This window comes from Panulirus ornatus, chromosome 65 (assembly GCF_036320965.1).
Source record: "Panulirus ornatus isolate Po-2019 chromosome 65, ASM3632096v1, whole genome shotgun sequence".
Classification (NCBI taxonomy): domain Eukaryota; kingdom Metazoa; phylum Arthropoda; class Malacostraca; order Decapoda; family Palinuridae; genus Panulirus; species Panulirus ornatus.
In genome coordinates, this window is record NC_092288.1 from 10,567,994 (window position 1) to 10,585,712 (window position 17,719).

Here is a 17,719-nt window from a genome sequence, read left to right on the forward strand (position 1 = left end):
GCGACATCATCACCCGAGGTGACTTCTCGCTCGCTTTGCTGGCAGCGTCTGGCAACACACACATACACACACACACACACACACACACACACACACGTAGCTAGGGCGCCATTGGGTAAACATGTGATTGAATCACGTGTTTACCAAATGGCGTCCTAGTTACGTCTTTTCGTTGTATATCGGCTGACTTATATTTCTTTCTTGTATCTCCCCTGATGATGTGATTATTACACGAAAGTGCACTTGGGACCTTATCGTGTTTCGTTTTTTCCCGTTGACTCGTAGGAATATACTTGATCACGCGCAAAATTGTGATCTTTTCCAATATATATATATATATATATATATATATATATATATATATATATATATTATATTTTATTTTTTTATTATACTTTGTCGCTGTCTCCCGCGTTTGCGAGGTAGCGATATATATATATATATATATATATATATATATATATATATATATATATATATATATATATATATATATATATGTATATATATATATATATATATATATATATATATATATATATATATATATATATATATATATATATATATGTATATATATATATATATATATATATATATATATATATATATATATATATATATATATATATATATATAGTATCGGGTTTGAGTATTCCTTTATTACTGTTATACTATATACATTATTTGAGGGTATGTGCCATATACACTTGTACTGGCAGATGTCTAAGTGAGAATCAAAGTTACTGATGATGTATGTCGTGTGTTTTTAGTCCCGTCACCAGCCTCCCAGAACGGGCGTAACGTAACAGTTTTAAACTCGTGCCCTTCCGTTACGTCTGCTCCTGAAGGGGAGCTTGGGAAGGTGTGGTGCATAGCGTTACCGGCAGAACACCCTGCCGAAGTAGTTCCTAACCACCACAGTAGCCAGCGTTTTGGGGCAGAGAGAGTGGAGGGGGGGAAGACTCTTGTTTGGGTTACAGATGCCACTTTTATCATCTGCATCCTGATTGGCTAGTGATAACTATCCTGACTTATCAGATTAAAGTAGAATGGTCCTCTATGGTTGTTATCTGGTTCACTGTTCTTGAAAGTGTTCGTTATGGCGTTGGATACAGGAGAGGAGAGCACCAGGTTGAGTTTATGGGTCGTCAAGAAATTACGTTTTGTGATTTTATGGTTGTTGGTATCTGAAGTATCCGGTTTTGGTTTACACTGACTGATAGCGATAAGCCTTATCTGAGGGGCTTCCTGTACCAGGGTGGCTGGAGTGGCCCAGCTTAGTCAGTGTGGTGTAGATGCCAGTGAGGGGCATGGAAGGTTCCTGCGTGTGGCTGTAGGGTACTTACGATCGCGTGGCGTCCGCCTCCGTAAGGCCGCGTCCACCGAGCTCGCCACCATGGGCAGGAGGAAGACGGACACACACGAAGGTACGTTCGATCTTGAATTCGGCGGTGGGGGAGGCCCTGACGTGTTCTCCAAAGTCCATACGGCCGGTGCAAGGCGACGCGAGTAGCGGTGGTCGTAGGGTGTACGTGTGTTGTGGTAGTGGGGGTGTGCAGGTGTGGTGATAGTGGTGGTGGAGTGCAGGTGTGTTGGTGGAGTACTGGTGGAGTGCAGGTTGTGGTTAGGGGGGATTGGTTGCGAAGGGCAGACTGTACTCCAGCGAGTACACACATTGTAGACGATGAGGTTATGTAAGAGGTTGAGAAGATGGTATTTACATGAGAACTACGATGCCAGACGACTGAGCATGGATGATGTTGGGTGTGGCTGGGTCGGAGGAGCTCTCGTATCTCGCATGGGCTCAGGTACAGTTGTGTTGGTATATTACAAACACGAGGGATCTCAAGTGGCACATGGTGGCGGGAGTGGTGAAGTAGCCTCCTCTGCGCGCTGTCAAGTAACCCCTGGTGTCTGGGTGGAGAGGGAGGAAGACAAGGCGGAGGGAGGGAATGGTTAGTTCGGGATTGAAGGGAGTCGTGTTGATCTTTGTGTGCTCAGGCGCTGGAATCCAGGTGTATCAAGTCAACTAAGGATGTTGAGGTTAGAACTGAAGGATTAGGTGATGGTGTTGACGTACACAGTGTATTCCCTTAGCTTCGTTCATAGTCCAGCTTGAGGCAGTGAAGCTTACTGGACTGAAAACCTGGAGGGACCTTATCGCTAGTGAGACTGGAGGGAGAAGACAAGGGTCGAGTGTAACTGAAGTCACTAAGCTTGAACAGAGGCTTGGTTTGGTTGATGGAGGCTGTCTTTGGTGTTGTGGAGAGCAGATAAGGCAGGAGAGCTGTTGTCAACGGCGATAGCAGTGGCATGATCCTTCACTGCATCATCTACAAGGATGAGGAAGCTACCAGGGTTCCATTTCTGTGTCCTGTGGGACGCCTCAGGTGAGGGACCTGAAGGTGGAGATAGCCTCTCGGAAGCGTAAAGCCAACGGCTGAAGTTTTTTTTTTTTTAGTATTGATTACGTTGTAGATGACTTAGTCGAGAGCTTTTTATGGAGTCAGCGAATTGAGATGACCTACCAAGCTGACGAGGCATTGTGCGTTAGAGGTCTTCACATCATCCAAAACGCGGAAGAGGTCTTCACATTACTGATGTGGGTGTATGGAACTTGCAGTGTCCCTGTCATCCCAGTTATAACCCACTGGTCCGACAAAGTGGTCTGTGAAGGACAGACCCAAGGGTGGCATTGGGTTGTCGTAGTGGTGTTGGTGGTAGAGTGGAGGTATGTTGCAGTAGTGTTGATGGTATGCATGTATGATGGAACAGAGGTAGTGGTAGGGTGCTGTCGTCCTGTGTGGTGGTGGTGTGATGTGGTGTGGTGTGTTGCTGGAATCAGATGTGTTATGTGCAAGAAGGTGTTAGGTTGTTTGAGATATACAGGAATGGCAGCGGGTTGTGGCACACACCACCAGATGTCACAACTCGTGTTATGCCACACACACACCAGTGCCTTTGTTTATTGACATAGCGATTCACCTGTACACCATAAGTCTTCTGGCGTTACCTAACTCTACGTGTGCCTGTAAGATTGATTGGTCACGCCCAGACTTATCACAACATAGGTTTTCTGTTTAATCCTGACTTTAGTCAGATTGTAACTCGAATTTTTAACTAATAACAAAATTGATGGAAGGATTTATGACTGATTGTGGTCTAAGATTACAGGCTTATTATCTTTTTTTGACAGATGGGTGGTAAGTTCTATCCGGGGTTGTGAAGACTTGCCTCTCCAAGGAGGTGACGTTCGTCATGCATAAGACAGTGCGAGATAGTTCCCATTTGCTCGGCCATGGTTCTCTTAAGGATCTGGGATCTTGTGGGAAATGGCAGTATGAAAAAGTGCAAATGGTGCTACTGTTGACACACACACACACACACAGCAGTGAAGCACCAGGGAGGTATATCCTTCCCTCCAGAACTCCAGGGAGGTATTCCCTTCCCTCCAGAGCACCAGGGAGGTATATCCCTCCCTCCAGAGCACCAGGAAGGTATTCCCTTCCCTCCATTAACTCCAGACCGATGGTTAACAGTGAAGCCGTGTGAGGCAGGTGTCCAGGATGTGCAGTCAACACGTGTAGGATTCCATGTTAAAGCAAATTACACCAGCGTTTTCTGGTGTCCAGCGATGGCCGCTCTGCTCTGTCCGCGTGGCTCTCACGTCCCAGTGGCTGGAGGGACAAAAGAACCCTGACTCCAGACTTCCAGGCGCGGAAGGATCCAGACCCACCAGACCTCCAGGGGACAGGGTAGCTTAGACCCCCTGGTCTTCCACGGATTGGGGGAGAATCCAGACCCCAGATTTCCATGGCGGGTGAGAACCCGTGTCCAGACCCACCCTAACCTGTCGTTGGGGATGCGAGCTGGCTGGCGTCCGCATGGATCCCAGGGTCAGCAGAGTACTCGTGATAGGACCCCCTGGGTCAGTCAATCCAGCCTCCCCTCATCTCTCTCCCCGTCTCCCCATGGCATTACCACGGTGGCGGCCCCGCCCCGTCTTGAAGGGGAACGTTGAGATGATCCCAGCCGCCTTTCCTCCCCTCCTCCTCCTCCTGATGCTTTCCCTCCCCTCCTCCTCCTCCTCTTCCTGATGCTTTCCCTCCCCTCCTCCTCCTCCTCCTCCTGATGCTTTCCCTCCCCTCCTCCTCCTCCTCCTCCTGATGCTTTCCCTCCCCTCCTCCTCCTCCTCCTCCTGATGCTTTCCCCTCCCCTCCATACCTCCCTCCCTCCCCCACCCATCTTCCCCTCCAACGGCTCAAGTAAAGTCTTAGTCTGTGTGTGTGTGTGTGTGTGTGTGTGTGTGTGTGACCCTTGAAGGGTCAGGTCAAAGACCAGTTTTCTTACCCAAGGATCGTATCTTTGCGCTGAAGGGTCGTACCGTCGTGCTGAAGGGTCGTACCGTCGTGATGAAGGGTCGTACCGTCGTGCTGAAGGGTCGCACCGTCGTGCTGAAGGGTCGTACCGTCGTGCTGAAGGGTCGCACCGTCGTGATGAAGGGTCGCACCGTCGTGCTGAAGGGTCGTACCGTCCTGATGAAGGGTCGCACCGTCGTGCTGAAGGGTCGCACCGTCGTGATGAAGGGTCGCACCGTCGTGCTGAAGGGTCGTACCGTCGTGATGAAGGGTCGCACCGTCGTGTTGAAGGGTCGCACCGTCGTGCTGAAGGGTCGCACCGTCGTGCTGAAGGGTCGTACCGTCCTGATGAAGGGTCGTACCGTCGTGCTGAAGGGTCGTACCGTCGTGCTGAAGGGTCGTACCGTCGTGCTGAAGGGTCGTAGCGTCGTGCTGAAGGACCACATCGTCGTGCCCAGGAAATTAGAACTGCACTGATCCCTGCCTCTCTGACACTTCCCTGTGGAGCAGGGGGGGGGAGCGACACGGCGGCAGCCGGCGACCCCAGGCTGTCAGGCCAGATGGTGGGGTGGTGGGTGGGTTATATACCACTGTGGGTGGTGGGTCATGTGGGACGACCAGATGACCCACCTCGTGTTAGTTAAGGGCAGATGGCGATCGCCTGCCTCCACCGGGAAGGGTTTGTGCACTGTACGCCGTGTCCCTCACAGTTTAGTACAAATAGTTAATAAATCCTCCCTTCCCGTTTTTTAACTTTTTCAAAAAAAAAAAGGGGGAACAGAGAAGGGAGCCAAGTGAAGATGTTCCCTCTAAGTCTCATTCTTCTGGTCTTAACGTTTCCTCACTAAGGCGGGAAATGGCGAATATGTATGTATGAAATTATGTGGTGTCTTAGCTTCGTCTCTTCCTTGTATATCATTTGACTGTTCTACGTCTTCTATCTCATTCTTGTATTCTCCCCTGATGATGTGATTATTATACGAAAGTGCACTTGTGTGTGTGTGGAGCTAATTCGTTTTAACAGCATATGACAACTACTATTACACCGTCATAGATATCTAATTTGACATGAGGTTGGTTGGCTCATTTAACGGCCACCGTGATTACATGATTGCAATCACCGGGAGACGATGGGGTGTGACCGTCCTTGTAAAGTGGCCGGTGTCACGCCATGCCTTGTTGAATCTGGCTCCCTCCCTCCCTCCGTCCCCGTGTGATCTTGCCTCCAGCTTGACCTGCTCGATGGGCGAGGTTAATGATTTTACGTCCAGCTTAGTCTGGTGATCATCAGCTTAGTCTGTCTGGCAAGTGATGTTAATGATTATACGTTCAGCTTTGTCTATATATATATATATATATATATATATATATATATATATATATATATATATATATATATATATATATATGTATATATTCAGGCAGAAAGTGAATGCTAACGTTTCATGCATCGCTGTAATTTCCCGGTGTTCACAGGAGGCCAAAATTACTCGAGGCCAGAGATAAACATCAGACGCCTCTAATTCCACGAGCATTACGGCCACGACCAGTTGAGCAAGACTGTACGACCATTTTAGGCAAGACGGTACGACTCGTGAGCAAGACGGCACGCCGACCCAACCTCGAACGCGACGAGGGGGAGCACACAGCGGGATATAATATTACAACCCTCGGGATTATATAGTATTGATCGGGCTATACGTTCGCTCGGGCAGTTTCAGTAATCCATTAATCGCGTTAAAAGTTAATTAGAAGGCAAGTGGACGATTAGACTACTGTGAAGAGGGGGGGCCGCTCCTCTCGGCTCACATTTACGAGGGAGATATATGAGGTTGGGAATGGGATTAATGAGGGATGATAAAGGAATATTTTGGCGAAATCATATTTTTTTTTCTTTCCCCGCCACCACCTGCGAATTGATTATGATAACGAGACAACACCTGAGAAAGTGTTGGGCAGACTTGACTCGTGGTGTGGAAGGGAATATTCTTCAACACGGGAAAATGTAAAGGATTGTTGACCATTGCTAATGGGTCATTGTGACGGACATGGACTTAAAGTCACGATTTTAACCCTCGCGGTCTACTCGTGGCGGTTCAGGGCGGTGTTATGTAACACGAGTCACACACACTCCTCGTGTGTGTGTTGCTGTTACGCACGGCGTTATCAACGTGTGTGTCGCCCGTCCACACCCACTCCAGGTGGAAGACTGAGGAGTCTACCATGGCGCTGCAGGGGTATGCCCGCCCATAGCGACGCTTCCCATGACCGACTGTGTGTCAACGTTGCACTCGAGTGTACACACTTGAGTTAGGTGATTTTTATGGTATTAGTGATCTTCAGGTTCTTACCGCTCCATTTTACATTGAAGAGGCACGTCTTTTTGATAGTTTTTCCCCTCAAAAATATTCTTTAAGCCAGTTTGATTGTGTGTGTGTGTGTGTGTGTGTGTGTGTGTGTGTGTGTGTGTGTGTGTGTGTGTGAGGATTGAAAGTCTTGGGGAAAGCATCACGGTGAATGGTGGTAGGATGGATAGCCAGGCAAGGGCGTTGTGTATGAGGCACCTGCGGACCTGAAGTGGCTCCGGGCCATCGCTACAGCAAGCTACATGCCATGATCCCAGCGGGAGGATAAGGACGGATCCAGCGGCATCAGAGAGGATGGGAGGGAGGAGTTCCCAGTCATCCTGCTGCTGTAGGATGGTGAGGATGGAGTCAGCTGGTCCAGAAGATGGGAGGGAGGAGTTCCCAGTCATCCTGCCGCTGCAGGATGGTCAGGACATATGACACGGTCAAGGGAAACCCCCACGGGATGGGCCGTGGGGTTTAGTTGTGGAGAGGAGGCTCTGGTGTGTGTGTGTGTGTGTGTGTGTGTGTGTGTGTGTGTGTGTGTGAGAGAGAGAGAGAGAGAGAGAGAGAGAGAGAGAGAGAGAGAGAGAGGATACGAGCCTTTCTTAATCTGTTTCTCAAAGCTCCGTCGGTACGCCTTGGGGGGGGAAAAGAAACTGGCGAACAAATGCGACAAATTTAGGGACGAGCGTCCACCTTGAAGGTTAGTGAATATCGTCTCAGACGTGGTGGGAAACATGCAGGATGACCAGCAACAGAGAGGAAGAGTGGACTCGTGGCTGGAGTCGGTCGCAGCTTGGAACCCCACCTCCCTGCGAATTCATTGTTGTTCCAGAAGTGTACGTAGCGGCCGAGGTAAACACACACATTGCGTGTGTCAGCCAGCAACGCAGTTGCTGTGTGGGTGTGATTGGTTCCCGCTACACACCTTTGCCATTCCACGATAAAGCAAGCTTTTTCGCAGGCAGTTGAAAATCAGGTCATTACGTTACTGTCTACCTCTCGTAAACCTTAACGCGAGTCAGCTTTCCGTTGGCCTACCATCGAAAGGCTAGGATTTAACCACCCTCCACCCCCTCACCATCACCACATGAGTGAAGGGTTTACCCTATACGATGTGCGCTGACGTACAGGCCCGGTCATGGCACGGGTGCTGTGCACCAAACTACCACCACTCCTCACCTCACGTTGAAGTCAGGATGGATGCGCGGCCTCATCTGTGTTATCGCCAGACGTAGAACGTCACCACGGGGTGGGATGCGCCATTACAACTGCCAATACTTTATCTGTGTGTGTGTGTGTGTGTGTGTGTTATGCCCGCATTGTATTGAGGAGACACGTTTCTCCTACGTCCCCTCCCTTCGCCAAGGCAGTAACTAACAGCCCATTGCATGTTGTTAGTTCAGGGACGCTAGGTAACAAGGTTGTAGTGTTATTCATTCTTCTTCTTTTCTTCGTGATGTATGACGTGTGATAAATACCGTAAATTTGTAGATACGGAAGGCGAGTGAGGTTGTAAATGCATTGTGTAGGTGACTTGTTGTTATTATGAAGGAGGCAGAAGGTTATTATTATTTGGTAGGCCATTGAGTAGTCACGTGATCCCACCGCGTCAAGAGATATCATTTTATACACAGCATATATTTTAAAGTATGTACTCTGATAGAGCATGTGATGTGGGTAGGACAGTATGTTGATGTAAGCGACATCATCATCATCAACCCATCTCCAACTCGGTAAATAAACTTTTTAAAGTCGTATCATGTCGGGTGTTCAGGGCTGGGTATGTCTGGCATCTCTGCCCGTCATTGAACGTTGCCATATCGCGTTCACTTTTACAACCCCCCCCCCCCGCAATATCTTTCGCCCCAGTCGACGGCAATGATAACCCTGTGTTGCGTTTTTCGTTAACGTTATTCGCAATCGAGAACGAACGCTTAAAATATTTGAATGTTTGATGGTTTTTTTTTTTGGCCCAGCACATGACGAGGCTAAACCTGACATCTGAACATTGTATTCCTTGATACACACACACACACAATCATATATATATATATATATATATATATATATATATATATATATATATATATATATATATATATATATATTCTTTCTTTTCTTTCATACTATTCGCCATTTCCCGCGATAGCGAGGTAGCGTTAAGAACAGAGGACTGGGCCTTTGAGGAGATATCCTCACCTGGCCCCCTTCTCTGTTCCTTCTTTTGGAAAATTGAAAAAAAGAACGAGAGGGGAGGATTTCCAGCCCCCCCCCCCCTCCCTTCCCTTTTAGTCGCCTTCTACGACACGTAGGGAATACGTGGGAAGTATTCTTCCTCCCCTATCCCCAGGGATGATATATATATTTGTTTATGGATGGGGTTGTTAGGGAGGTAAATGCAAGAGTCCTGGAAAGAGGGGCAAGTATGAAGTCTGTTGGGGATGAGAGAGCTTGGGAAGTGAGTCAGTTGTTGTTCGCTGATGATACAGCGCTGGTGGCTGATTCATGTGAGAAACTGCAGAAGCTGGTGACTGAGTTTGGTAAAGTGTGTGGAAGAAGAAAGTTAAGAGTAAATGTGAATAAGAGCAAGGTTATTAGGTACAGTAGGGTTGAGGGTCAAGTCAATTGGGAGGTGAGTTTGAATGGAGAAAAACTGGAGGAAGTGAAGTGTTTTAGATATCTGGGAGTGGATCTGTCAGCGGATGGAACCATGGAAGCGGAAGTAGATCATAGGGTGGGGGAGGGGGCGAAAATTTTGGGAGCCTTGAAAAATGTGTGGAAGTCGAGAACATTATCTCGGAAAGCAAAAATGGGTATGTTTGAAGGAATAGTGGTTCCAACAATGTTGTATGGTTGCGAGGCGTGGGCTATGGATAGAGTTGTGCGCAGGAGGATGGATGTGCTGGAAATGAGATGTTTGAGGACAATGTGTGGTGTGAGGTGGTTTGATCGAGTAAGTAACGTAAGGGTAAGAGAGATGTGTGGAAATAAAAAGAGCGTGGTTGAGAGAGCAGAAGAGGGTGTTTTGAAATGGTTTGGGCACATGGAGAGAATGAGTGAGGAAAGATTGACCAAGAGGATATATGTGTCGGAGGTGGAGGGAACGAGGAGAAGAGGGAGACCAAATTGGAGGTGGAAAGATGGAGTGAAAAAGATTTTGTGTGATCGGGGCCTGAACATGCAGGAGGGTGAAAGGAGGGCAAGGAATAGAGTGAATTGGAGCGATGTGGTATACAGGGGTTGACGTGCTGTCAGTGGATTGAATCAAGGCATGTGAAGCGTCTGGGGTAAACCATGGAAAGCTGTGTAGGTACGTATATTTGCGTGTGTGGACGTGTGTATGTACGTGTGTATGGGGGTTGGGCCATTTCTTTCGTCTGTTTCCTCGCGCTACCTCGCAAACGCGGGAGACAGCGACAAAGTAAAAAAAAAAAAAAAAAAAAAAAAAAAAATATATATATATATATATATATATATATCTATATATATATATATATATATATATATATATATATATATAGATAGATAGATAGATAGATAGATATCGACACGTGTACTTATTTATAGTCGGGCCCAACATGATGGATGGATGGTCTGCAGTGTGGCGAAATACTCGGACGATACGTGAAAGGATTTGTCATGCAGCTGGCAGCAGTACAGGTTCCAGAACACTCGACGGTCCCCCATGACACGAAGGAATTAAAAATGAAATTAAGGAATCTGAAAACTCATATTATTGCCTCTTGTCGACAGTGAATTGTTTCACGCGGCGTTGCATTATGTTTCGCGCCGAATCTCATTTCACCACCATCTGGCGTGATGGTGATGATGTGGTGGTTCGTTTGCTGTATTGGACTTCGTTGAACGTCGTCATCACATCCCGTGGACTTCGTTGAGCATCGTCAACACAGCCCACGGTCTTCGTTGAGCATCGTCATCACATCCCGTGGACTTCGTTGAACATCGTCACACAGCCCACGGACTTCGTTGAGCATCGTCATCACATCCCGTGGACTTCGTTGAACATCGTCACATAGCCCGTGAACTTCGTTGAGCGTCTGGAGGAGTTACTGACCGGTCTTGTGGTTACTTAGAAATTATTAAACTGGCAAATATGGTGGACTTAGCACAACCATAGACCAATGCGAAACGACCCAAACTGGAATATTAATGACGGGTAGGCTGAACCAGCTCTGAACTAAAGGGGGGAAACTACATGATAAGTTCCCAAGTGCACTTTCGTGTAATAATCACATCATCAGGGGAGATACAAGAATGAAATACAAGTCAGTTGATATACACGAAGAGACGTGGCTAGGACGCCATTTGGCAAGCAAGTTTTGTGGGGCCTGGATGTGGAAAGGGAGCTGTGCTTTCGGTGCATTACACATGACAGCTAGAGACTGAGTGTGAACGAATGTGACCTTTGTTGTCTTTTCCCTAGCGCTACCTCGCACGCGGGCAAGGGGGAGGGTGTGCCATTTCATGTGGCCGGGTGGCGACGTGAATGGATGAAGGCAGCAAGTATGAATATGTACATGTGTATATGTGTATATGTCTCTGTATGTATATGTATGTATAGGTATGTATATGTGCGTGTGTGGGCGTTTATGTATATTCATGGGTATGTGGGTGGGTTGGGCCATTCTTTCGTCTGTTTCCTTGCGCTACCTCGCTAACGCGGGAGACTGCGACAAAGTATAACATATATATATATATATATATATATATATATATATATATATATATATATATATATATATATATATTTTTTCATACGTATTCGCCATTTCCCGCGTTAGCGAGGTAGCGATAAGAAGAGAGGACTGAGCCTCCGAGGGCATGTCCTCACCCTGGAGAATACACCTCGCTACTGTGAACCCAAAATTCAGAATTCCCTAAATGCCTGGCTATGAACGTATCCATTCGTGGAAAAATTCTTGTTTGCAATACACAGCACCTTGTAAATTAAGATCAGACATGCACACACTCCCAACTTCATGCACACTACTAACTTATTCGTGCATTGTGAATCATTCAGTACCCAGGCTTGCTTTAGAAACATATATTTCTCTTCTTTTTTCTTCTTTTTTTTTTTTGAATAGCATTGGCCGACATGACAGGAGTAAAGAGCATACCCTGGTCATGGCTGTCTCTTTGATTATTGTGTGGCACCCAAAAATATTGTGTTCGAACCCCCTGTGTGTAGTCGCACTCAGCACCAGCCGGAGTTGGTCTGTTGCTTCGATGTTCGATACTACAGAATTGTGAACAGTTGCCTGAGAAAGGTTGAGAACAGAATCTTGGTAGCCTTACGACATCTGTTTATTGTTATTATTATTATTATTATTATTATTATTATTATTATTGTTGTTGTTGTTGATTATCGTGGTGAAGTGTGGTAATTGCATTTCGTCCCTCTCACGCCATTCAACGTATTCCATGTAAATCTAATTCATTCCTTGTTATAGGCCAAAGACTCTTGGTGCCAATGTATTTTTCATTTAATTAGTTTATATATTTCTTTCTTTCGTACTATTCGCCATTTCCCACGTCAGCGAGGTAGCGTTAAGAACAGAGGAATGGGCCTTTGAGGGTCGTGTGAGGCAGGTATCAGGGGTGGAGAGCGAGGGGCTGGAAACCCCTCCCCTTTTATATTATGACTCGCTAAAAATAGGATCAGGAGAAGGATTTGTCCGCGAAGGCTTAGGACGGCGTGTGTGAATGTGTGCCTCGTGGCTGTAGCCAGGATGGGAGAGAGAGGGATAGGCGCAGCGTTTGATGAGGTGAACCCAGATATTCTAGGTCTTGATGGAACGTTAAGTTAAAAAGAGGGAAAGGGGTAGAATGGTGTGGAATGAGGAGGGGGAGGGAGATAAAGTCCTGGACTATTGGGAGATGAAGAGCGTGGGAGGGGAAGTGTCACTTCTGATAGTGAGAGAGAGAGAGAGAGAGAGAGAGAGAGAGAGAGAGAGAGAGAGAGAGAGAGAGAGAGAGAGCTGTGTGTGTGTGTGTGTGTGTGTTGGAAGAGAGCACCGCTACGAGAGGTGGTGGGTGAACCGTAAGAGCCCATGCTCTTAGTGTAGCAGGGAGGTATGACGATAGGAGCGCTGTCTCGCAGGAGTTTTAGCGAGTGCTTCGACACTTTACATGTGAAGGGGTGTTAAGGGGTCGAGTGTTGGTGCGAGGTCGGGGTGTGAGTGCGAGAGTGGGGGATGCGACGACAGTTTAAGGTGCGCCTATTGGCGGCCGTAGGGGTCTCTGGCGTAAAATGAAAATGGGAAAGTCTTGTCGTCTGCTAAAAGGTGACTGTTTGGCAATACAGTCGGAAAAAAACAAAAATTATACTCAGGAATATGTGAGCGAGTGGAGATGAGGGTCAGCGGGCCATTATTGGAGTATGAGGAAATTGACAGGCGCGCGCAAAAAAAGGGAGAGATTATTTGACAAGAACGTGCTGGAAAAAAAGGGTCGACAGGTGGAGTGTATATGATGATTTTGTGGCGGATTGCGACAGCTGGTGGTGGGTTTGGGAAAAGGCGAAGTGACAACACGGAGGAAAGACGCGTCGGTTCAGTAGTGGTTCAGCGATGCTGTCTGTGGCTCGCGGGAACCACACACACACACACACACACACACACACACACACACACACACACAGACATATCTGAAATTACAACACCATTAATGACACAGACTAATTATAACGTGGTGTAATGTGTGTAATTACGCTCCTAAATCACACATGAATTAGACAGGCGAACGTAAGTGGTAGAGTACCCTGCCACGTGTACGAGGGTTGACGATGGTCGTAATGACTCTTGTATCCACATGCTTGGTGGCGTGGCTGTGGGGGCTGGCAGGGACGGGTCCAGGCCCCACGTACACCCAGGGTTGGGCCCAGTCCCCATGTGTACCGGCAGGGGCTTGATCCAGCCCCCCAGGTGAACCGACAGGGGGTAGATTCAGCCCCCAGGTGAACCGGCGGGGGTAGATCCAGCCCCTTGGTGAACCGGCAGGGGGTAGATCCAGCCCCCAGGTGAACCGGCAGGGGGTAGATCCAACCCCCAGGTGAACCGGCAGGAGTGGGTCGAGCTCCCAGAACCGGCAGGGTTGCACTAGTCAGGTGAACTGGGCAAGGGAGGTTCCGTGGTGGAGTCCAGTACCCAGGTTGACCTGGCACGGGTGACTGCGTGTCCACCCCGAGTGAGCCGTCAGGGTAGGTACGGGTCCCGGGTGAGCCGCCGGGGGCGGTTATCCGGGGAGGTTCCGGGTTCCCGGTATGGATGGGGCGTGCAAGCCCGCGTGCCTGGATAGGGAAGGAGGAGGAGGGTGAGCTGCTGCTGGAACAAGAGGCGGAAGGCGCTCATTTCCTGATTGCGTCAGTCATGCACCGCTGTGTTGGACGTGCGTGGTCCTTCTGCGCGTCTGCACACGCGACAGTTGCGTCGTTGCCCGTGCATCTCCCTCCACGTCTGTCATCACGCAACATTTGATGTTGTGCGTGTGCGTCTCTCTCTCTCTCTCTCTCTCTCTCTCTCTCTCTCTCTCTCTCTCTCTCTCTCTCTCTCTCTCTCTCTCTCTCTCTCTCTGTGTGTGTGTGTGTGTGTGTGTGTGTGTGTGTGTGTGTGTCTGTGTGTCTGTGTCTGTGTGCCTGTAATGCATCAGTTGTGTCAAGACTTGTGTGAGTGTTTGTACACCGTTGCATGCTTAATGATGAGGACTCGAGTATTATCGGCTATTTGATGACATTTGCCGTCTCGATCAATACCCAAAATGGCCCGTACCATTGACAGTGTGTTCATTCACGTCTCGTGGAGTTTTATGCTTCTTATTTACGATACGCTCTGGATGAGGTTGCAAGGACACGCCACATTGATTACCTATCTATCTATCTATCTATCGATGTCTCGGACGGCCGTTCCCTCCCGGAACTCACACGTTAAAGGAAGGTGGCCACAGCCTAAGTCACTCCACTCATCCCTGTCCTTACATACATACCTCCCCCCTCGCATACACCATTCCACGCGTTCTTCCACATTAACTCTATGTTCTTACACAAGTCACCGTGAAAATCATATACATCTGTGTGAAATGTACGCTCAATATTTTTCTAAAGACCATTAGGCTATAGAACATGGAAGCAAGGACGAGAGACTTAGAGATGAGATTACGTAAACGGTGTCAAGCCACCCACCCAGCCAGCCAGCTACTCACTGGTCGTCATTTTGCGGTCTTTTTCCCCCCCTCCTTCGAAACCCGCCACCAGAGCCCGTGCGATGAGGAGAATAGTCCTCACAAACAAAACTCCCGACCTGAGAAATCGCCGAACAGCTTATATTTAATGTTTACCACCCAACACCCCCTCCCCACTCAGCACCTGCTCACCGTAGCGAACATTTTGCGACTCTACCGGGCGGTGCGCAGTCCGTGCGCACGCGCACCGTCTCTCTCTCTCCCTCTCTCGAAGCCAAGCATGCGTCTTCCCTGATCAGATATTCCCGTCCGACAACGAGCTGCTTCACAGCAGCCTCCTCCTCCTCCTCCTCCTCCTCCTCCTCCTCCTCCTCCTCTTCTTTTATGTTGTCAGGCCGCGTGACGAGTCCTCGAAGGTGTTAATTTCCTTACAAACGCTGATGTATTGACAGTTGTTTCATTATGAAGTAAAAAAAAAATACAGAAAATTGTCTCTTAAAAAATATGAGGAAAGTTTAGATGGGAATTGATGGCCTGCTTCTCACCGAGTCCGCTGGAAGAGTAACTTGCATTTACTGGCATGGGAGTGGTGTATGGATGGTATTGAGTGGTATGTGGATGGTATTTAGTGGTATGTGGATGGTATTCAGTGGTGTATGGATGGTATTTAGTGGTAAGTGGATGGTATTTAGTGGTATGTGGATGGTATTTAGTGGTATGTGGATGGTATTTAGTGGTATGTGGATGGTATTCAGTGGTGTATGGATGGTATTTAGTGGTAAGTGGATGGTATTTAGTGGTATGGGGATTATTTCAGTGGGGTTTTGTGTGATGGGGAGCCTCGGGCGCGCATGATTGTGGGCATATGGGGTAGGCCCAGCCACAAGGGGGATGGGGTGCCTCGGTCACACGTGATGGGGGTAGTAAGTTTGAACGTTACAGACCACTTGGTGGTTGTTCCACGGGTGTAGGTTAGTCTGCCGTTACACCCCGCTTAGTAAGGCTCATTATAACATCTTGAACACAACAGGACGAACATGGAATATGGGAGTGCGAATCCTAGGGTATTAAAAGAATGATCTTTGACCCATCGCTTCAGGGTCAGGTCTGATGCCAGGGCATCATCATCATCATACACCTGCGAGTTGTACCGTCGTGCGCGGATGTAGCTACGCGCAGATGGAGCTACTGACGCGTTCAAGGCACGTCCTACCCGTGGTCAAGAGGACCTTAACTCAGCATCGGCTACGTCGCTCACACCTGCAGTTACCTTGTATGCCTGTAGTATGGGAGGCATAGTATTATTCGTTCGATCCTGTGACCCCACAAAGGACCCCATCAGGTCTCTCCGAATTATATCCTCAACACCTGAAGAAGATATTGCCAGGGAAAATGTTCGACGTTGGCAACTGAATGACCTTGGCATTCTGTAGGCCCAAAACTCAGCCAGCCAGCCAGCCAATCAACCGCATAGTAGCAGCCGTTAAAAAATAGATTATGGTAATAAGATACAATTTTTAGTTCCTTTTTTTTATTTTTATTTTTTGTAGCTGCTGTGGTGGAACTTACGCTTGTGGTATTTTACTAGGTGTAGCAGGGAGGTGTGAGGGATCATCATGTTAGGGTTGTTGTGGTGGTGTGGTAGACGAGGTTGAGGATATATATATATATGGATATATATATATATATATATATATATATATATATATATATATATATATATATATATATATATATATGTATATATATATATATATTTATATATATATATATATATATATATATATATATATATATATATATATATATATATATATATATATATATATACGTGACGAGTTTGTCCATAAGATGTAGAATGATACATTGTGGATCAGGGAAGATACAGCTGTGTGTGAGTTGGTGTTCGCCGTAATGTATCATGGCATGACCAACTCGCCAGGTAAGGTCTTATGCGTCATGCGTCACCATAGAGACTATACTGAACAAGTCATGACATTTATAGAGGATAATTTGCGTATCACGCACTCGCTAATCAGGGCGATGTAACGCCATTAAAAGGCGGTGTGACGCCAGTAAAAGGCGATGTGACGCTATTGGAGTTTAACACAGGAGCCGGTATGTGTGTGTGTGTGTGTGTGAGAGAGAGAGAGAGAGAGAGAGAGAGAGAGAGAGAGAGAGAGAGAGAGAGAGAGAGAGAGAGTATCACAACAGTCGACCAAAGTGGGACCTCAAGTGTAGACGGAGCAGTACCTCAAACGCTTGTGGGTATATATGGATGGTGATCTCAGTTTCAACTGTTTCCACCCCTGAGGAGACAGTGTATAAGTGCCCCGCGCCCCGCCCCGCCCCGCCCGCCCCACTGAGGAGGCAGTGTATATGTGCCCCGCCCCGCCCCACCCACTACCGGTCCTCACTCAGTTGGTAAAAGTAGATTTAAGTGTTGGATTTATTATTTAGCATAATGCCTCTTCCAAGCGAGTCCCCCCCTCCATTTATATCGGGGAGGTTGATATTCTAACGACCACACACACACACACACACACACACACACACACACACACACACACACACACACACTTCCTGAGTCTAGAATGTGATAATATTACCTTGGCTGGAAACGGTATGTGGCCAGCAAACCTGACAGAAAATACTTTGAGGTCATAATAGATCGAGAATGAAATAGTTCGAGCTCAGAAACTTAATAGAAAACGGTTTGTGGCCAGATAACGTTGTCAGGAAAAAAAGAAGAAGAAATGTTTAAGGTCAAAAACCTGAGAAAACTAGTTAAGGTCATGAAAGTTATCTGAT

The 17,719-nt window shown here is 47.4% G+C and overlaps 1 protein-coding gene across 11 annotated transcripts in view; it reads left to right on the forward strand.

Moving 5' to 3' along the window:
- Positions 1-17,719, forward strand: part of ATP8B (ATPase phospholipid transporting 8B) — a 268,417-nt gene that overhangs the window by 169,145 nt on the left and 81,553 nt on the right. The window contains exon 1 of one of the 11 annotated variants that reach the window (XM_071657804.1): positions 1,155-1,430. The exons of the other annotated variants lie outside the window; for them this stretch is intronic. Coding sequence (XP_071513905.1) covers positions 1,400-1,430 — 31 coding nt within the window. The 5' untranslated portion in view covers positions 1,155-1,399. Of the gene's footprint in view, positions 1-1,154; positions 1,431-17,719 lie in introns of those variants that run through there. 11 annotated transcript variants of the gene reach the window in all.